The sequence below is a fragment of the Heliangelus exortis genome, chromosome Z (genome assembly GCF_036169615.1).
Source record: "Heliangelus exortis chromosome Z, bHelExo1.hap1, whole genome shotgun sequence".
In the NCBI taxonomy this organism is placed as follows: Eukaryota; Metazoa; Chordata; class Aves; order Apodiformes; family Trochilidae; genus Heliangelus; species Heliangelus exortis.
Window position 1 is genome coordinate 9,886,011 of NC_092454.1, and position 21,172 is coordinate 9,907,182.

At 49.3% G+C, this 21,172-nt stretch overlaps 1 protein-coding gene across 2 annotated transcripts in view; it reads left to right on the plus strand.

Moving 5' to 3' along the window:
* CNTFR (ciliary neurotrophic factor receptor) overlaps positions 1 to 21,172 on the plus strand; it is a 209,465-nt gene that overhangs the window by 50,839 nt on the left and 137,454 nt on the right. Inside the window, exon 2 of one of the 2 annotated variants that reach the window (XM_071730239.1) lies at positions 4,952 to 5,056. In XM_071730239.1, coding sequence (XP_071586340.1) covers positions 4,952 to 5,056 — 105 coding nt within the window. The remainder of the gene's footprint in view (positions 1 to 4,951; positions 5,057 to 21,172) is intronic. The other variant, XM_071730240.1, reaches the window with a different exon arrangement.

Below are 21,172 nucleotides of genomic sequence, written 5' to 3' on the forward strand. Positions count from 1 at the left end.
GTCTGCTCAGAAATGAGATTGGCGATGATGCCACCGGTGCTGACAAATGGCCTGTCGTTAATCTCTGACTCACGGCAGCAGAGAGGGCAATGGTGGAAGGAACCCATGAGGTCACCTGCAGCCTGTCTCCCCGGGGAGTTGTGCACAGCTTCCCCCCTGAACCTCCCCGTGTGGGGCGGGGGGCTGTCCCCAGGGATGTTGGGTCTCATCCTAGCGCGCCTGACCCCAGTGTGTTTGGGTGAAGGTGCGTGGTGTAACTCCAGTCCAGCTCCTCAGCATTGTGCAGACCATGTAGCACTGTTGGGGTCTGGATTCCTGCCCGTGACATAGCTCCAGTTCAGCTGTGGAACCTGCAGCATAAAGGCTGGAACAAAGCTTGTGTTTTCAGTGTGTTGCAATACCACTGTGATACACAAGGTGCTTTACTGCTGGGATGCACTGGGAGAGAACAAACCTGGGGTGGCCAGGCCCTGGCTGTGCCTGTGTCCAGCTTTGCTGGGTGCTTTGCCCTCTTATGGAGCAGTCTTCCCTTCCTCTCTTGCTTTTTTAACCTATTTCCATGCTTTTCATAGAAAGGAGGTCTTTCCTCAATTGCAAAAGACTCTTCAAAGGTTATAGCCAAAAGAGCCAAGACCTCCCATGCTACTGGATGTTAGTGGAGATACTGGACTCACCACTCAGCTATGCTGTCCATCTGCACAGGGCTGAGCTGCATTTTGGGGCAGCTGCTGTACAAGTTTTGTGTATGTGCAGAGGACAGGTGACTTTCTCCTCAACTATTTGGGTTTTTAAATCTCTTTCAGGAGAAAAAGAGACACAGTAACGCGCTTATTCCCCATCTGACTCCGTCCAGACTCTAGAACCTTTTGGCTAGGGCTGGGGACCTGAGGGGTGGCAGGAAACTGGGGCATGTAAGATGGGGCTTCCTTGCGTGGAAGGGTGGAGGAGAAGGCTGCACTGATGGGGAAGAAGAGGTGCTGGTTTTGAGAGTGCAGGGACTGCTGCCAGCCCAGGCTGCTGCAGCCACAGCACAGCCCAAGCTGTGTCTCCAGGATCCTCCCCCTCCTCCAAGCTACAATTTCATTTTTCACTTTTCTTCCATCCCTCTTAACTGGAAGAAGTCCTAAATAAAGTTGCTGTCACTTTCATTTACGGGCACAGGGAAAGAGATGGACAAAAAAGCCTGTGTGCTCCTGACAGCTACAAAGCAGCCGGCTGTTTTCCTTTGCTCACGCTGGCGAAGCGATCAATCTGGGCTCAGGCAAGCATCCTCCACGGGTGTGTGGGGCTCCTTGTGTCCCTCTGCTCTGGGGGCTTGGACAAGATGGATGGAGGGGCACCACACCTTGGCTCCTAGACAAGGGCTTGTGAGGGGTCCAGGCTTCCCCAGGAACACCTGTCTTAAAATCCTGTACGCCCAAAAATACAGATGCAAACTTCGCCTGCCTTAATCTGTCACAGGCTTCTTGTCTCCATCTTGATTGGTTCCAGTGAGGTCAACTTTTTTTAATAACTTCTGGACTTCGGCAGGGAAAAACTATTTCTTTCAGGAAATAATATAATTAAGGTTGCCTGACACTTCTGATTATAAGCCCCTGTCTTCAGTTGCTTGAAACTACGCCAGCCTTTAACCATTTGGACTGAAACTTCTTATGTCTCTGCCTCCGGCTGAATTTTTTTGGAAAATTTTAGCAAAGAGGGTTTTAAGCTGCTCTCAGAATGCAGTTTGGGGGAGAAAAAAAGCATTAGTTTATCCACAGCTTAAAACAGAAGAAAAAAAAGACAAAATTCTGCAGTTGTTTTGCCACAGAAACTCTAGTACCTTTGTGCTGTGAGACTGGGTCTGATAGTTATGGGGAAAGTTTTCAGTCAGGTGTTGGGGATCTGCTTGCTGCTGATGCTACAACAATCCACTTTCCCTGTGCCAAGTTGTGAGCCTCAAAAAAACACTGCTGTGTGGGTGTATTATAGATGGTGTGTGTGGGGGGAGGCAGCAGCCACTTTGCTTCCACAGCAGGAACTGCGCTGCAACTGCAAAACGTGCAGCCCAGCTCTTGCACGGGATGCCTTGGCCTGGGAAACCATGGGCCCCTTCTGCTGGTACAACCATAACTCATTGATCCCTGATTCAGGTTTTGCTGGGCTTGGCAAACGCTATGTATTTGGCCTTTTTTCTTCTTTTTTTCAAAAAGGGGTTCAGTCATTCCTTCATCTTTGCTGTAGCATGCAGATACATCATGTGGGACATGCAGCATGCTATGGGTGTTGAGTTTTCTTCAGGGTTTTGCAGGGATCTATTTAAACATTTTTGCATTTGCATTTTGCTTTTGCATTGCAATGATTGCAGATTTCCTCCTAACTCAGACTGCTGACATAGAAATGGCTGAAACAAAAGTATATGGGGGGGACAGCTCTTTCAGGCCCTATAAAGCAGGTGTCATACTGATGAAGTGTCCAGACCATGGCATTGCTGGGACCTCAAGTCCTGAGTGTTGTGGGGTGAGCATAGAATTGGTGCAAGCCCCTCTTCTGGTATCTGCCCCAAGCTTCATCTGTGCTCTGTGGCTGGTAATATTTGCTCCTTACATGAGCCTGCCTAAGCTGTGGTCATAGAAGGGTTGGAAGGGACATTAAAGATCACCCCTTGCATGGGTTAGGACACCTCCCACTAGACTAGGTTGCTACAGGCCTCATCCAACCTGGCCTTGAACATTTTCATGGAGGGAGCAACCACAACCCCTCTAGGAAACCTGGGCCAGTGTCTCACCACCCTCACAAGAAGGAATTTCTTCCTACAGTGTAATCTAATTCTACCCTTTTTTTAGTTTGAAACAATTCTGCCTTGTTCTATTACTCCGTGCCATTGTAAAAAGTCCCTCCCCAGCTTTTCTGTAGCCCCTTTAGGCACTGGAATGAGGCACTGGAATGTTCTTTAAGGCCTCCCCAGAGCCTTCTCTTCTCTGGGCTGAACAGCCCCAACTCTCCCTTTGTGTTTTTGTGGTCAAGGCTGCTCCTGTTTTGGGGGCAGTCTAGCTCTCAGCTTTTCCCACTTGCTCAGTGGTACCATCTGAAGAATCTGGATCAGGACTTGAGCTGACCTGATGTGGACATGCTGAACTCCTTCAAAAAATAATTTGACCTCACTTTGAGGTTCTCAGACAGGAAAACTATGCTTAGACTTCCATGAGGAAAACTGGTCCTGTGGCAGAGGTGGCTCAGCCCATCAGGACAGGGCATGGAGGTAGCAAGGGAATGTCAGCACTTTCCCTGCGGGCAGGTTCCAGGGACACCTCTTGGCCAAGGAATAGGATTTTGCATTTTGTACCAGGCATAACACGCTGTCCTTGCAAGAGCCCTGTCCTTATGACTTGAGCAGAAGATGCTGCAAAAAGCTCCCCTGTGGCACTCAGTATTAAACCCATTTCATCTTATCCTTGCCAAGCTGGAGTGACAGCCCAGGTGGGTCCCTGCCAGGTGGTGACGAACGAGCGGCGTCATTTGCTGTAGCTTTATCTCCTTTGTTCTGCTTCATCTGCAGGTTAAAAAACAAACAAACAAGCAAAAAAAACCAACCCCACAAAGGACTGAAAAGCTGCATTGGCGTTGCAGAATGAAGGGTGGGTTTGGTGGGGAGGAGCCCTGTCCCCTCCTTGCCACTCAATTGTCAGCTCAAGGGTGCTGGGCAGAGCAGTTTTGAGTGATGGGGGTTGTGGGTGTTGGGCTCGGGGCAGCTGGAGTTAAATTTCTTGGTAGTTGACACCTGACAAGCATGATAAATTGTGGTACACCATGCTCTGCATGAGAAGCAGTCCACTTCCCTCCTTTAATCTCTGGGAAAACTTCTTAATTATTTCCCAGTGCTTTGCAAGTGAGAGTTTCTTCATCGGGCAGCCAGCAGAGTTTGGGTTTTATTTATTTATTTAGGTTTTGCAATTGACTTGGGGCAGAAATGGGGTTCGTAGTATGGGTTTCTGTAGCATCCTCCTGCTGATCTGCCCAGACTTTGCATGTGGTCCTGGGGAGGGCTCTGGCAAAGCTCATCAGCTTGGTATTGGGTGCTAATTAAAGCTCATGGTGTTCCAAGCTCAGAGTTGCTGTTGCCCTTGTGAAAGGGTCTCTGCAGGAGTGACTTCCAGACTTTCCTCTTGCCAGGGGAGGTTGGCTCCTATTTTTCATTTTTAATAATGCAGAGCCATAAGACTTTTATTTTTTCTTCCTGAAAGCATTTAAAAAGGGGGAGGGAGTGAGGGGAGACACGAGCTCAGCCACAAGAGCTAGATAATGAGAGCAGATCTCTACCGATAATTTGTTTGTCTAACACAAAAAGCATATTTGCTGCTATAACAGAAGGCACCACTGGTTACAGTAATGCTTTAGTCTCCATCTCACTAGGCAGCATGTCAGATGTAGTGCAGAAAGTCTCTCTGCTGTTTCCAGTCCACAGTGTCTATGCCGCAAAGCAGTGTGTTCATGCTTTCCTGTTCACACTCCTGAGTTCACTTGGATTGGCCTCTCCCTGAATGGTGTAACACTTGCATGGGGCTTTGCTGGGTAGGCACAAAGTGCAAAAAAGTCATGGGCAAATGCCTTCTGCCTTGGTGCCTGCTTATGTTTTAGTGTTGCTATGCTCTTTTGGTTGGGCAGCATTTCTGTCTGTCTTTAAAGAAGATCAGAGATGCCCCAAGCTGCTGTATTCCCTTCTCCCATTTTCTCCTTTTTTATTTTATGTTTCTAAACCAAAATTATTAAGCAAATGTGTGCTTTGGCACTTGACTGTGATGCTCATCTGAGAGGGCCCTTTATCTAAACTACCTTCGTGTTTACAACAGTTACCCCTAGCTGTCAGGGCAGGAAAAAAGATGCCCCCCTCCCTTAGTTGATTTCTAAACCTGAAGTGATGGTAGAGCTCCACCTGGTAACCTGACAGATTGTCTCTTCTCTTTTGTTGAAGAAAGTCCCAGATCTGAGCAGCGAGGGTCAGCCAAGCAGCCAGAAGAATCCTCCAGACGTTGATGAGAAATTGGGGACAACCCAAGGACTCTGGACCAGTGGAGAGGTAAGAGATGGATTAAACTGATTGCTTACCTGGGTTGTCCTTAGTAGGTGTGCTCTGGGCCATCTGGCTGTGGTGGAGCTGCAGCCCATGTGTCTTTTGGCAAGGGTGGTGTTTACAAAAGTGTGACAAAAGTTTTGCTTTTAGGTGTGGGTGTGTGAGCAGCCCCAGAGCTGCTGTGCAAAGAGGGTAGATGCTGGCAGTGGTTATTTAGGTTGTGGAGGGACAGGTTTGGATGAACAGCTTGGAAGGTGCACATGCCATGGACTGCACTTCTCCACAGAGAAGCTCCTTCCATTTGAAAACCCTTCCAGCAGCTTGGGTCTAACTAGAATAGCAGAGGCCCTGTGCTGGCTGAACTAATGTGGAGCAGGAAGGTGTAACCCAGCATCATGCAGACATGATGAATTTCCCTGGGTGCTGCTCTGCTGAGAAGAACTGTGTCCCCTCAGAAGACCACCCCCAGCAGCAACCATGGTGATGAGTCTACCAAAGGGTAGTCTCACCTCTGAGGCCTGTTGCATACGTGCTTTGTTATGGGGCTGTGATGACACCTCTTGAGGAGAAGTTGGGGGTCTTCTTCTCCAAGCCATGGAGACTCTGGTGGAGCAGGGAAGGAGCCTGTGGGTGGTTCTGCCTCATTTGGGGATGCAGACCCTGCAAAAAGCCATTCTGGGGAAGCCGGTGCTTGCTGGTGCTGTGCTTGAGAAATTAAATTGATGAATTAAAATTTAACAAGTCTCTAAATGCCAGACAAGGACATCTTAAGTGGAAATTGCTACCGTTTGACTAGCACAGCCTCCCACTTAGATAAAACTGCATGGCTTTAATTACGTTGATCTTAGAAAAGCAATAGCTTTACACCGAAGAGGGGAAACTGTTGGCCAGAACAGCATGAAGTGTCAAGAATTTTTCCTGTGCCTTCTCACCCGGCATAGTGCTTCTCAGAAGTGTTTTGCAACTCCTTTCACCCTGGATCGTCAGAGTCCTTTATCTTCTGAGCCACAGGGAAGGACAAAAGTGCTCCCTGTGTGTGATTCTGAATGAGGGCTCTGGAGTTAAAAGGTCAAGGGACCAGAGGCTTGAGCAGCACCTGTTGGAGCTGCAGTGAGGAGCAGGCTGGTGTCTGGGCATGCAGGATGCTCTGCAGCAGCAAAACCCTGCACTCAGCACTGTCTAGGGGGGGCATAGTTAGAGGGGCTTGGGATAAGGGCTCTTCCCCTCTCCATCCTCACTGTGGACCGACCCACCCAGGGGACTGCTTGCAGCTCTGCAAATAGAGCAGCTCGAAGAGGCTACATCGCTAATAACACCAATTACTGTTACGTGCTGGCTACAAGGTATGCTGGCAGTAGTGGGATCTGGGGGGATGAAATGAAAGCAGCATAATATGGTGAGATAAATTAGCACTGTAAAATTAGCCATGGGTCTAGTCTCAGGGATCCGACAAATGTTTTGCAGCTTTGGTACAAGCTCCAAGCACTGCTGAATTGGATTTAGTGGCCCAGAGCAAAGCAGATGGGAGTAAGGGAATGAAGAGTTTATGAGGGGTCTCCATATACCACATGCTAATGGTTAACACTGCTTGTTTCTTCCTTGGCTTTGCTGAGCGATATGTCCCTTGGTGCCTGCTTGTATGTGGCAGCAGAGGAATAAAAGCCTGGCCCAGTTGATGTGCTGTTGGAGAAGCTGGAGCCTGGAACAGGGGTGGGAATGGGGTGGAAAGGGGAGCAGCAGTAGCCTGTCCCTCCTGACAGGCTTGGTGCCCCAGCTGCCAGTCCTTGCCTTGCATCATGGCCGTGGGCTACCTTGCCCAGGTTTGTTCTGAAAGGGAGCATCAGTGGTGTGTGTGGCAGACATTTACACATATTTTAGCCTTGCAAGGAGAGCAGAAAGGGTGTTTCTACTCCCCTGTTTCATCCTGACCTGTGTTTCTGTGCCTGGCTGTGCTGTGGGGCAAGAGGGTGACTGGAGCTGAGCATCCCACAGCACAGGGGCTTTGCTTGCTCATCAGGGACCCAAGCCAACACTTTTTGAGTCCAGATACACGTTATCCTAACCCCTCTGAGGCAGAGGGTGGAAGAGAGGAGATGCTTTTTGTGGGAAATGGATGTGGCTGGTTCCAGTGGGATCCGCTTCCTGGTGGCTTGTTGGGATGGATTCCACCGGAGGGAGGTGAGTGGTCCTGTCCATGAGTGATGACTGGCTGACAAGAGCCCCTGACAGATTTGTAAATGTAGTCTAATTGCATTTTTAATGGCTGGCACATTATGCAGGATCTAGGGAGGAGCAGGTGTGATTTAGGTTCTGGTTTGATAAGGCATGTCATGAAGCTTACTTCATAGTAATAAAGAAGAGGCAGAAAAATTCTGAATCTGCTTTGTAGTGCTCTGCGGTGCAACTGAGTGGGGAGAGGGATTGTGAGGGTATCCCTGCCTCTCTGAGGACAGGCATGGTGGGTGTCTGGCAGACTAATCTGCAGGAGGGGACTGTCTTGTCACATGGCTGGGGGTGAGTTTGCTGAGGGCAGGCTGCTGCCCTGGGTGTCCTTAGTTCTGCATGAGCAATGGATCACAAGGGATCTCAGCACTGTCTGGAGCATCCCAAGAGACTCAAGTGAACTTACGTGCTGAGCCTCCACACACAGAGAGCTGAGGACATGAGCTGCTGCTTGCAAGCAAGGTGTGAGGTGTGGTGGTGACACTCGGAGGCTATTTCAGACCCCAGCCAGGTCTAAGCTGTCCTGGAAAAATCAACAGGCTAGTGAACTGCAACAGTGGAGGGAACCTCTTCCTTTGACTTTGCTGCCAGTGAAGTAGGGATGTGGGACTGTGTGGCAGGGAGCAGCAGGAGAATGAGCCCATGGTTGGAGTACTGGTAGTGGCATAAACAGAAATACAACTTCTCAGCTTCTTGTACAGCAATGATATATCTTGTTTCTGTTGACTTTCTTAGACCTCTAAAATAGAAGTAGATTGATCTACAAATCTCCCAAAAGCACCTGTGTTGTTTTTTGGGGGTTTTTTGTTTGCTTGGTTTTTTTTTTAAAGTCTAAAGCAATTTTCTGTCTGCTTCTTGTGGTTGGCTCTGAACAGACACATGTTCCCTTGTCCTCTTTGAGGCTGGTATTCTGCCACAGTGGTAGGAAGTTTAGTAATAGTTGAGCTGGATCGATTCAAACCCATTATCTGTGGTGCCTGGGACTTGGTGGCAAAGGCGAAAAAAATCCTCGCCCCAAGTGCACCAAAGCCCTGTGATAAGGACACACGGTTCAGCTCTATTCATAGACAGACAGATGCCTTGCCAAACTTCTCCTGCTGTCACTGGGTTATTCAGTTTTTGAGTGTTCAGTGATGTTGGAGTCTGAAGAAGCCTGTTCTACCTTCTGATTAGGTGAGTCCACCCTCTCCAGGCACAGCCCACCATGGTGCTGATTCTAGGTGGGCTTTGTTCTTCCTCTGAGGAAGGAGGACTTGCTTTTTAGGTGGGAGCACTGAAGCAGCTGAGGGTTCTTGCAGGTTCTTGTGGAATCAGTCACCAAGACAACAATATCTCATCTTCTGCTTGGATCTTCATAGACTTGGAGTTCTCCAGAGCAGAGCTGCCACCGGTGCAGTGTAGCAGTTCAGCTGATTGTTCACAGCTTAAGCATGGAAAACCTGATCTCCTGGGGTACCTGCTGTGCCACCCTGCCAGCAGAGAGGTTTGTCACACTGTCCCCAAGTAAACTTCCCATCCAGCAACCTGTGGCCACTGGCACGTTGTGTCTCATGCGTTTTCTTCCTTCATCAAACGTTATCACTGACATTTGAATCGCCAAGTCCATATTTGTAGTGGTTCCTCAGGCCAAGTTATCACAGGTCTTGCTGTGTATGTGCACACAGGTCTTCAGTGAGCATTTGATTTTTGAGAGGATGGTGGAAAAGGTGGGGTGAAACAGGCAAGCAACTGCAGGTTAAGTTCCTGGTGTGAAGTGGTAGAGTTGTAGTGGAAGTTTCTCCTTCAGGGGGGACACCTTCTATCAACTCACGCCTGCTATCACTCATCCTCTTGATGTGTTGCTGCAAAGAGCCTGGCTCAGTCTTCCCAGCAGCTCCCTTGGCTATCTCAGTGGCCCCTGCTGCATTTCCCCTGGTTAATCAACAGGTGTCTTGTATTTGGACTCCAACAAGCTGTATCTCCAAAAGAGGAGTGGTCCAAAGAGTGCTTTCTGTGCTGTTGGTTCTGGCAGCCCAGTGTGCTGTTGGGCCCTTTGCTGCTAGAGCAGGCAGCTGGCTGATGAGGGGCTCACTGCCTGCCAGGACTCAAGCTGACACGGGGTGGGTGTCCCTGTGCCCAAGCTTTCCACCACACCATGGCAGTGGGCTGGAGATTTCACAAAGAAGTGTCTGGGGTTTTTTCCAGGCTTCAGTGTATTGTGGCTGCAGGAGTGAAAGAGCTGTGTGTGGGCAGGCTTGGGAAGTGAGACCTGGGTTTTTTTTGGGTTTTGTGGTTTTTTTGTTTAGTTTTGGGTGGGGTTTTTTGTTTTGTTTTTTGTTGTTGCGGTGGCTTTTTGTTTGGTTTTTTTGGTTGCTTTTTGGGGTTTTTTTGTTTTTTGATACATCCTCCTGATCAGGTGCAGGATGGTTGCATGATGGCTTCTGGATGTATGCCATTCCTGAGCTTGGGAGAAAGGAGATTTCTTCTCCCAAGGGTGTTGATAATGTGCTCATCTGCCCAGCTCCTGCAGAGTATGCTGAGCATCCCTTGCTCTCTGCTTGGTTTTAGTCTGTCTCCAGGGTGCTGCTTAGCTTTGCTCATACATTCCTCTAACGAGTGGGCAAGACAGGAAGCAAATACCTTTGTTACAAAACCACATATGGGCTTTAAGCGGGTGAAGACACTTCCCCAAGCTCTCTGTCTAGTGAATGCACTTTTTACCACTTGTTTATATTCACAGGAGTGTTATTTAACTGCTCAGGTGGGACGTAGATGTCAAGAAAAATGTCATTGTCAGGAGAAAGCTCGAGTGCAAGGCTTCTATCTGTCCTGCTTGATAGGTTGTGGATGAGACCCCGAAGTGCTGCAGACTGTGGGTGTGGAAGAGTGACTTTTTGATAGGTCTGGCACAGGAGCTGTGGGTTGGAAAAAAGGCAGCAGTAGTGCTGGAGGTGGCTTTATAGGGATGGTGAGCTGCAGTATGACCAAGATGATCATACAGTAAATGAGGAGTCTAATGGAGGCAAGCATTGTATTACAATTGAAAAAAAAAAAAAATAACAGCAAGAGGGACTGTACTCCCTCCAAAACTGTTTTGGATGGTGTCACAGCTGCTGTGAAGACTGTGGTGATGGATGCCCAATGTTCTCTGCAGTAGAGCTGGGGGCTGCAGGGACACAAACATGGGGTGTGTTTGCCTGGTGTGGGACCTGCCCTGCTGGGTCCTGGCTCTGAGCCATGGGAACGTGAGGCAGGCAATATGATGCAGCAGGGACCCACTGCAGTGGCAGAAAAGTTCAGACCTGCCTCTCCCTGTGGTTGCTCTTAGTGCCCAAGGAGAGTGGCTGCTGGTGGGAGTCTGCTGGAAGAGATGTTCAGCTGTGATGGAGGGACACCTACATCTGGGTAGGAAGAGGAGCTCAGCTGCACACACCTAGACCCCTTCCATGGCCATGGTGTTCCCAGGGTTGTGTTTGCCCAGCACCAATGAGGCTGTTTGTAGGGGAGGGAGACTGCAGCACTGATGGCATCACTTAGCAATGTCTATTGTATTGTTTTTCCTTTTAGGATAACTCTTTTTAAGCTCTGGATAGCACTAGGAAGCCTCTACTGAGGCCCCAAGTCTCTAGGGCAATTTACAGCACACACCATTTATTACAGCCCCTAAGCAGAGTGTCTCAGTGCTGCCCTTCAGCAAGATCACATATTACCAGCTCTTTTTTATTCCTCTTGCCCTAAATTGTTGCACTCTACATTGAAAAAGAGGGGCATGTATGTGGGGGCCAGCACAATTAATGTACCAGAGATTTATATGTCACTGTGATGCTGTATTTCTTCCCCACAGTGACACCTCTTTGCCACAAATTACCTACTAGGCAAGGTTACCTGAGTGACAGCAAGCAGAGCTGTAAAGGACAGGGACAAACAGCAGCAGGAAAAATACCCAGAGGAGAGGGTGAGGCTGGGCACCAGGCAGAAACTCTTAAAGCAAGGATAGAAGGAGAACAAGCCTTGGAAATCAGCTTGCCTTACAGGGGGGTGTGTGGGTAAAGCCTGGGAATCCATGTGCCCATTTCTGGTGCATAGGCATGCCGTGGTGTCAGGAGAGTGGCTGGTGGTCTGAGTTGGGATGCTGTAAATCCTTGATGTTCCTTCTCACCTGTCACCCCCAAAGTTGCCAGGTGCTTCTGCAGGCTTCTTGGATTTTTTTTTTTTGCTGGGTAAATTGCATGTTTTTAGTTGCTGAAGGTTTTTTCAGAATGTTTGGTAGTGTTAGTATGGAGAAGTGAGACTTTTTCTTCCTTCCAAGCACTCTTCATGCTTAGCTGCATTCATGCTATGGTAGGGATGCATAGGGAGGTGGTGGGAGAGGCCGTGCTTCTCTCCACACCAGTAATCAGTAAAACCCTGAAGCAGCTTCTGCCATACAAAGCAGACAGATCCATCTCCTCAGAGGTAGGGAGCAGCAGACTCTCATCTTCGACTGGCTGAAGTCTTGTTGTCATCCTAACTGCAGCACCAGCAGTGCTGGAGTTGGGGCCACTCTGGGCAAATCCCTGGAGCATCAGAATTCCTGTGGGAAATTTATTTGCAGCCTTATTTTCTCAGATTGGCTTTCAGTGCTCTGCCTATGTGCTGCAGAGATAGTCAGGTCATCTCCTAGCATACTTTGGACGTCAGACTTGGATCTGGAGGCTGAATGCTAGTGGCATCAATTTTTCTGCCTCCTTAGGCAGAAGGAAGGAGCTGCTGAGGCTGGGTAGGCTGCATCCAGGGGGTTAATAAGAGGTGTTTTGCCTTGCAAATTGTTGCTGTATTTCCTTGCTTTATGGCCTGGAAGGAAACGTCTCAGGATTGTTCTTCAGGGGGGACAGGATAATAATTATGTCCATCTATAGTAATACATTGACTATGGATGTTGGCATGTGGGGGCAGGGGGTGTAGGCTCCGGTCCCTGAGTGCAGGGGTCTCTGCTTTGCTGCCCAGGTCTGCAGCATCCCTGCTGTGACATGCTTTGGCTTTGGTTGAGTGACTCTGTCTGCGCCCACTCACCCAAGTTAGATCAGCTTAACTTCAAACGAATGTGAAAACTGAAAGGCTGGAGATTGGCGGAGGTATTAAGGCTGCCTTTGAGCTGGGGATGCTGCTCAAAGCTGCACAGGGACCTGTCACTCCATTGTTCTTGAAACAAAACGCTACCGGAGGAACAGAGAGCCTCAGAGGCGCTGGAGCCACAGCCGAGATTGCGTTTAAATACAGAAATGTAGCACAGCCCTGGGGCTTGCTACATCAGCCCGAGGAAGAGCCAGCACCTCCACCCTCCCTGGCAGAAAGATGGGGAGGGGGTTGGGGTCACCCTTGCACCGTGATGGACCGTTTCACAAGGCAATTTGACTTGTCTCTTCCTGTGCTTATAAAAGATAATTTCCCTTGAATCCCAATGCCATAAGCCAGGTATTTAATCTTGCTTGAAGGGAGCATGTCTAACTCATGCAGGGCATCACAAACAACGGTAAGCAATCAATAGGCTAAATCCTGAGGTCTCTTACCCAGACTTTGCTGGAGTAAAGGTTGACAAAGTGCTGAGTAGTTACTTGAGACTTCAGCCCTGTGCTGGGGGCAGGAGAAGTGATTGAGTGATTTATTGATGATGCATTTCACTATGAATCTAGTCTGTCTGTTAGTCACAAAGGCTCATGTGAGCATAAATCCTGGGCTGTCGTGAGCACGTAGCTTCTCGAGTCACAGAGAAAAGGCAAAAGATTTCATATGAATGGCTCATTTGGTGAAAAATAGTTCTGCATCAATAGGAGTAGCTTGTTTCTGTGTTGTGCTTGATCAATAGCCTCAGCAGAAGAAAGTGAAAGCTCACTTGTGAAAAAGATCAAGCACTTATTTTTGACACAATGTTTAGGTCTTTGAAACTTGCTTTATGTTTTCTTCCCAAATCAAAAATCCAGCTGATTTATGGCAGATCTCTCTTGAAACCATTTTTTCCTTGCCCTCTGTGGCTGGCTCTGGCAGTGGAGCAGCAAAAAGTGTCACTTCTGAAACCCATCAGTAACTCTCCAGCAAACCCATACATCACCTATTTTTAGTTCACCCGGGGGTGTGGAGGCTCAGCCACTGGTGGGCATCCATTCAGTGCCGCTCAGATGAGGACTGGGTCATGGGAGGCTACAGAGGCACAGCCCTCACACCCCTGGGTTTGCTCTCACCCCAGGAGATTGGTCTCACCCTGCCGTGGTGGACATGTGGAAGGCTTGGGGAGGGGATTGCAGCCACGCAAGGCTTGGGAAAGCATTAGCTGTTTCTGCAGCAGAAGAGTGTGTGGTCCCTTTAGAGGTGTCCTGTGGGAATAACCTTCACCCCAAAGCCTCAGCAACTCTGGGACACAGTTTGACTGACCCTGTTTTTTGAACAATCATCCTTTTTCTGAACCCTTAGAATAAGTAGTTTCTTAGTAATTAGAGGAATAAAATCATCCTACTCCATCACCTGCCAGGATGTTTTTTTTTCCCCCTGTAGTGTTGATTCCTCTTTGTTTTGAGCCTGGCTGCTGCTCGCAACCTCTGCCGTGTCTCCTGGAGCCTGTGCTTGCTCTTGAAGCATGTGGATACAGCCATGGTAGATGCCACAGGAAACTACTCAGACAGATTTGTGCCTGTGTGCAATGCCTCTCTAAGTATTTCCCATTAATTAGTGGACACTGGAGTCTGTTGTCTGTAACGAGTGCTCACTGGCAGGTGATAAATTGCTTGTATGACAAGATGGCAGTGAAAGCTGGGTGAGCTGTGGCTGTCTGCACTGGGTTTGGGAAGAAGGGGTGAATATCAGTCAGTATCTGGATGGGAAAAGAGGGGTAGTGAAAAGCCCAGAAGCCAGATGCAAGATCCCCAAGTTATCTTGTTTGCTCACACTGAAGGGACTATGGGCTCCCGCAAACAGGCAGTGGTCCTGCTCTGGATCCTGTGATCCAGAAAACTCCAGCCTCATTGCTGCTTTCTGGTGTGGAGAGGAGGAGGAGGAAAGGGCTTCCTCCATGATGGCCACCCCCTGCTCCACAGGGATGTGTGCTGGAGCTCAGATGAGTGCACTTGGAGCAACCCCTCCCAACCCAGGATGGTTTTTGTTGCCTCCTGCATCCCAAAGAGGGGACTTTTGTGCACAGGCCTGGGATCTGTGCTCCAGCAGTGCCACAGCTTCCAGCAAATCCAGTTTGGCAGCTGAGTCCCTTCTGCAGTGGTGCCAGCACCAGCATCCCTGTCATGCCTTGCCTGCACAGGGTGTCCTCGGAACAGTGCCGTGAGATATGGCTGGGTCCCTTTGGGGACTACCAGTGTTTCTAGTAGCCTCACTGCACAGCATTCATGGAAGGAACTGGGTTTGTCCCACCAGAAACTGGGTCTCAAGCCCCCATTGAATGGTGGTTGAGGTGCCGTGTTGCAGAGCAACACAAAGCTGGACATCATGGGTGTGCTGGAGCAGAGGGCTGGGTCTGATGAATTGTAGTTGCTGGTGTTCACAACCTCTTTAGTCCTAGTCCTCCACTAGGCTTGAAGTCTGTGAGCCCCTCAAAGTGGAGGTCATCCTAGGCAAGCAGTGCCAGCACCAAAACCTGCAGCTTGCAAGGGAGTGGTGTGGACTTGAGGCTGATTCCTCCTGTGTCCTCAGCTGGACCAATCCCTGCTGCATCCCTTTGGAACACACCACGTAAGATGTGTGCTGCAGATCCATCTCCATTTTGGCTGGCACTCTGAAGCTGAGGTTCGATCACTTAATGTGCTCTTTAGGGCTCCTGCAGTCGGAGTAGGGATCCTGCTTGGGATCACAGTGTGGGTGCTGGCACACCCTGCAGAGATCCCCTCTGCCCTGGGACCTGTCACTCTTCTCACCATGCAGGGGGAGAAGTCTGCATTTACTGGGGCACTGAATTATCTGCTTCCTCAAGTTGGGAAAATAATAATAAAAGAAGTGCCTTACACTAGGTCATGAGCCATTACCTCGAGGGGCCCTTCATCAGCTGATGAATTCTACTTAATAAAATAAATACTGAGAGAAAATGTAATTGGATTTCATTTATTACCCAGTTCCGCCTAGCAGCCCCAGATTATACAAAAGCAATTAGAGAAAGCTCTCCATTAATAGCTATCTTCAAGCCGCCCAATGGGCTCATTCCATCAAACCTTCTGGCTCGTGTAATTTCCTTTCTTGGAGCTTGCTCCTGGCTGGGGGAGGATGCGGGATGCACGGCACCATTGCCAGTGGCCTGTAAACAAAAGCAGCCCTGTCTCTAATGCTCGCACAGGCATCATTTTCCTCAGCGTGTGGCTCTGCCAAAGGGTCTCCTGGTTTGGGGCAAGGAGCCAGAGCACCTGGGCAGTCTGGCTGCAAACTAGGGCTTGGCTGTGCCTTCCCTGAGATGGGACCATCCTTCTTATGCTTGGCATTGCCACGTGGTGAATGTGTCCCTGCTGCTGGGCAGGGGGTAAGGCAAGGCATCAAGTGTAATGCTGACCCCCTTGAGATGCTGATGCTGTCCTGAGCTTTTCCCTAATGCCAGCAGGTTGCAAAGCAGCTTCTGTCTCTGCCAGCTTCCAGCAGCACAGCAGAATACTTCTGCTTCCTTGTTGTTTTGGTGGTAGTTTGAGGGCCTGGGCCAGCTTCCTAAGGTTAGACAGAGGTGCCTGCCTCACAGTATCTCCCTGGAATTTTTGTGGCAGCAGAGGGAAGCATGTTTGAGGCCTGTCACAGGGAATGGACAGATGTCTGGCACTGAGGGCACTGTGCAGATTAATCTGCAGTGAAGGTGATTTGTGTTCCCAGTCCCTGTTAACAATGGTGGATGAGGAGAGACAGTTATGAGTTATGGTGGAGGTAGCTTGCTAGGGGAGAGGTGCTGATAGATTCTGGTGTGTGGTCGGTGAGGAGTGGTCCAGCCTTGGGGATGGGAGTAGGAAGGCACTGGGCTGTGCACTCTCAGCCCTGGAGGAAGCTTATCCAGCCATGCTGCCTGTTTTGGGGTCAGACTCATTTTTGGGAAGCCTCTAAGGACTATCTCAGCGGGTCAGTGAAGAGGAAGGATTTTTAAGGTTGGTCCCTTTGCAGGATGGAGGGAAAAGGAAAGGCTCTGGGGCCCAGGGGAGCTCTATGCTCCTGCTTGAGGGTGACATTGCCTTCTTATCCCAGTTGTCACCCAGGAGCAAGCCAGAGCTCATTCTTAGCTCAGGCAACCATCTTTAGCTGATGGTTTGATGGAGCTGGAACAGCTCAGCGAAGAGGCACCAAACCTAATCCTTCATGGGAGCCTGTGCTTGGCTCCAGCATCTCTGACCTCCTTGGCCACAAATGTACTCCTTCCATCTCTGCCTCTTGCAGTCACCTTTCCTGGCTCACTTTTGGTCCACACTCCTTCATGCCTCCATTGACCTCTTTGTCCACAGTGCAGGGTGCTGACCATGGGAACAGCATGGCTGGGAAGGAGGTTGATCTTTACATCCAGGAAAGAAGCAACAGAAGGCATAATGCAGATGGAAAGGCACAGGCAGATGGAGAGAGGAGGCAAGAATCTTAATCTTCATTACAAGGCTCATGTCTGTGGTCATTTTTTCTGCTTGTCAGTAGCCGAGAGATGACTGTCAGGCTGAGATGTAGAGAGTTTTGTTTGCAGGCAGCAAGGGTTATTTCTGCTGGCTGATGAGGCAGAAAAGCAAAAGGGAATTTCTTTGGGGAAGAAAGCACTAGAGCAGTGGCTCACAGGAGGGTGTTGTGTTGGAAGACTTGAAAAGGATAACAAGGGACAGTCTCCTTGATACTCCACTGGGAAATGCATGCATGCTGTCAGTTAAGTCTGTGGAGGAAAGAGAAGTGAAGGGGGAGTGTTTGAGAGCACAAGAGGGAATATGGTTTGTGCTGGTATAGCTGCAGAGGCAGGGGATTTGTCTGATCTGGCGAGATGGCAGGTGGTATGGGACCACCTTGCTTGAAGAGGAAAAAGGTAGAGCACAAGATGGTGAAACTGTGGGTCTGAGAAGAGGGCCAAGATGTGGAAGGAGGTGGAGGCCTTTCCAGATGGAGTGAAGGATGTGGAAAGATCCAATATAGCTGTTGGGCTGGTACCTGCTCTACCCCCTCCCCTAAACAGTGGCTTGTCTGTGGGCAGGCAGGGAGGAGAGTCTGGGGGGTAACTGTGGGCTCAGCTTTGAGATGGCACAACAAGCTCTGAAAGAGGAAAACACATCTTCCAAAGGAGAGTGAAGACCTCAGAACTGGTTTGGTTTTTTTTTCCAAGCCAGGCAAATGCAGTGACCACATGAAATCTTCCTTTTTCACTTAATTATTTTTCACAGGGGGCTTTTATTTATACCCCCTTAACATCCATGCCGTTAAAGCAGCCTTATTAGGATGCTGCCCTTCACCAAGGAACTCTGCTCTTGAAAAAGAGCATTAAAGATTCAACAAATAGCTGAGAATTGGGATTGATCCTAACCTCCCATAAATGGGAGTACATTCCCCCATTAATCAGCCTTGGTTTTCACTTACAGGATGATGGCCTCAGTGCTACACTTCTTCAGGACTAAAAGCACGTTAAATATTTATCACAGCTGAGTATTCACTTCCCCCTCTATTGCCAACTAAGATCCACTGCTTAAGGCTGTGTCTGTTTGACAGGTTGCATAGTAAGGTGGTGTGCCATTAGGAAACCTCTTGTGCCAACGTGCTCTGCTCATTTATTGTGCTAAGAATGGAGAGGTAGTGGCATGTCTCATCTTGAAGCATGGTCAGAGTGGGACTGTATCATAAAGTCTCTCTGCTGGCACTTGCACTAGTAAATTAAACATGCTTGGATTTGCTCTGCAGCAGGAGCTGGAGCATCCGCACTACTCCACATCCCCCTTAACCTCCAAAATAGGATCATTGCATCCAAACCACTCCGTGGGAGCAGCCAGCAATCTGTGGGGAGGCTTCACCCCATGCCAGGGACTGCTTTAGTGGTTTTGACGTGCATCTGTTCACGTTGCAGCACCTGGAAATGTTTCCCAGATCACAACCGTGTGCGTGGCTCCTGTGTCCTCTCGGACATGCTGCAAGGATGCCGGCAGTGCTCTGCATCTCCCTGTCATGCTGGGAGAGAGCTTTCATTGCCTTGTGAGGCTTGAAACGATGTTGGGATGTTTAGTGGTCCAGTTGGTCTAAACATATGCAAGTATGTCCTTGGTAATTGTGCCAGGTGTTCTGTGGCATTTTGGAGAGCAGCTATTTTAGGAGCATTTCTGAGAGCTATCTTTCCTTTTTGTTCTCTGGTCTGATGCCAGCATTTGTCAAAAAATAGCACTGATTTTTGTGAGCTTTTGGAGAGTTTCAGGGGCTGGAGTAGGCATGGGCTGCTCCTCACCTGGGATGCTGCTGCGAGCAAGCCCTCATACTCCTGCCCTCTTTAGCTGCTAAGGAAAAGCTCCCCATGATGCTGGAGGGAGTTTCACTTCTGCATCAGGCTCAGGTCAGACTCCACTTGGACTGCTCCGGCAGCTGAGATTGACCTGTTGTTGCCGGATTAGTCCTTATATTTTTTAAAATATATTTAACTTTTTTTGCATCATCATGATGTGTCTCCCTGTCTTTGTGTCCCCCTCCACCGCCCCCAGTTTGAGTTACTGATGTGCCAGCCTTGTTAAAGCCGTTTACACATACAGGCACACAATGGGTTTCATTATCCTAGTATCAAACTTGTTTTGCTGCTGTCACTAACCAGAAAAGTTAAACACGTCTGATCAAAGGCATGTAAACACAGCTTCAAAACAAATACCCTCGAGTACTGCCAAAAGCACTGGAGCTGTCTCTGAGCAAACCCCATCTCATATTCCCCTTCCTGTGCCTCCTGCTACTACTCTGAGCCGGTGTGTGATGCTGCCTGATCTCAGAGAGCCTCCTGAACTGCCATTTGTGATGGGCATGGGTTACCCACTGGTGGAGCAAACCTCAGTGGGGCTTTGCATTGAGAAAGGCAGCTGGGGAGCAGAAGACCAGAGCCTTAGTTGTGGGGATGGAGAGGAAAAACTTACTGCATCTTTGCACATCCAAGACAGCAGACCCTAACACAGCTGCTTTGCAATGTGCCTCTGCCCCAGTGGGTTGATGGAGGGGAGAGTACAGTATGAGCTGACTGGAGATAAAGGTGCTGAGTGTGGTTTTTCCATGTCACTGATGGGGCTCTGGCTGGGGTGTTACCATGATGAGGAAGCTGTAGGACCACAAGTACAGTCCTGAGGCTGACAATGCCTGGGGTTCCAGGGTATGACTCTGGGGATGGGGCTGGTCTGAAAGCAGAGGCTGCTGGTTGCATCCTTTCGCTCCCCTCTCATAGTAAGTGGGATGAAAAGGACTGGGCAGGACTGAGAAAGGTCCCATACCAGAATCTACTTCTGCTCTGCCCCATTTTCATCTCTGAGTGGGGAGAGAAGGGTGAAGTGAGCCTTTCACCTTGGCTCAGAGGCCCTGAATCCATCAAGGGGATTGATGGTCACTTGATCTTCCATGAGATTGCTTAAAAAGGCAAGGGCTGCTCTTGGTATCTATACTTGCAGACAAGTCAAGTTTTCATCTTATTTCCACCTCTGTGAGGGCTAGATCTGCATCTTAAACAGGAATGGAAATATGTGAGCTTTTGCAGCCTCAGAAGGCAGGTGTTTTCAGAAAACACTAGGTCCTTTCAAATGTGCCAAAAACCTATTCACAGCTTGGCTACGGGCATGACTAGCGAATAGTTTAGGGATTCATGAGCTTTGTGAACTGACCCGGACTCTGCAAATGAGTTGCCCAAGGTCTTTGCCAAATGCCTTTGAATAATGGATGTGTCAGAACCAGATGGGGTTGCAAACAGTGGGTTATGAGTGCCTGCCACCTCTGCCAAGCCGTGCCACGTGTGTGCATGCAAAGCACATGGTGAGAGCAGCACTGCTGCCTGCAGGACTCATCCCACGGGCCAGGGCAGATGAAGGTTGCTGCAGGTGAGATGATCCAATGGGTCTCCTTCAAAACACCTAATTTTGCTAACAGGGGACATAAAAACTCAATCATTCCCCCTGCATATTTTTGCTGGACTGTCCAGGTCAGGCAGTGAAATGCCCTGCAAGCAGTGGGGACATGGTCAGGGGTTAACCACGGTGTCAGCCTTCATAAATCATCCCTAATGAGACTTGGGAAAATGTTGAGTTGGAGTCTCTGATGTGTAGCTGTGATGGGCTATCTTTCCTTTACTTAAGGTTTTCTTTTTTTCCCAATTTTTTTGGTAGGGAATTGTGGGTGACACCTTTGTGTGGCTGAAAGTGCTGGAGGCCTTCCCACTGCTTCTGTTGGTGAAGGGTCCTGGGCTTTGCCCAGCCCTCATTTCTACAAGCCCTGACTGATGTGCTGCAGAATAAATGAATTTCCCTTCTATTTTGATTCCCAAGGAAGTAGTTCACGCATCCTCAGGGTGCCAGAAATCATAAACTGAAGGGCATTGCCCAGATCCTGGTACAGAGGAGCAGCATGCTCTGTGCTTGTGGGTATTGCTTGGTGATGCTGAGGTTGGGATGGCTCTGGCCCAAGTTACAAACAAAGTGGCCTGCTGAGCCACTGATGCATGTGGGCAGAGTCCTGCCCACAGGACTCTCCCCCTTACAGCCACTGAACAGCCAAATGACTTCAGGGATCTTCACCTGAGGTGTTCTCCCAGCCTTTCTCACCAGCATGGGGACCACATCATGGGGATGCCAAGTCTAAATGTTTCACCTGGAAGAAGCCCATCCAGGAAGCAGGACCTCAAATAGGAGGCTTGCAAGGTGGGAAGAAAAAGCAGAAGGAGTATGGCTGAGGTCCTCACCAAAGGCCACCTCTGGGGCTGGTGGTGGTGGGCTGCTCTAGACCATGTGTGGTCTC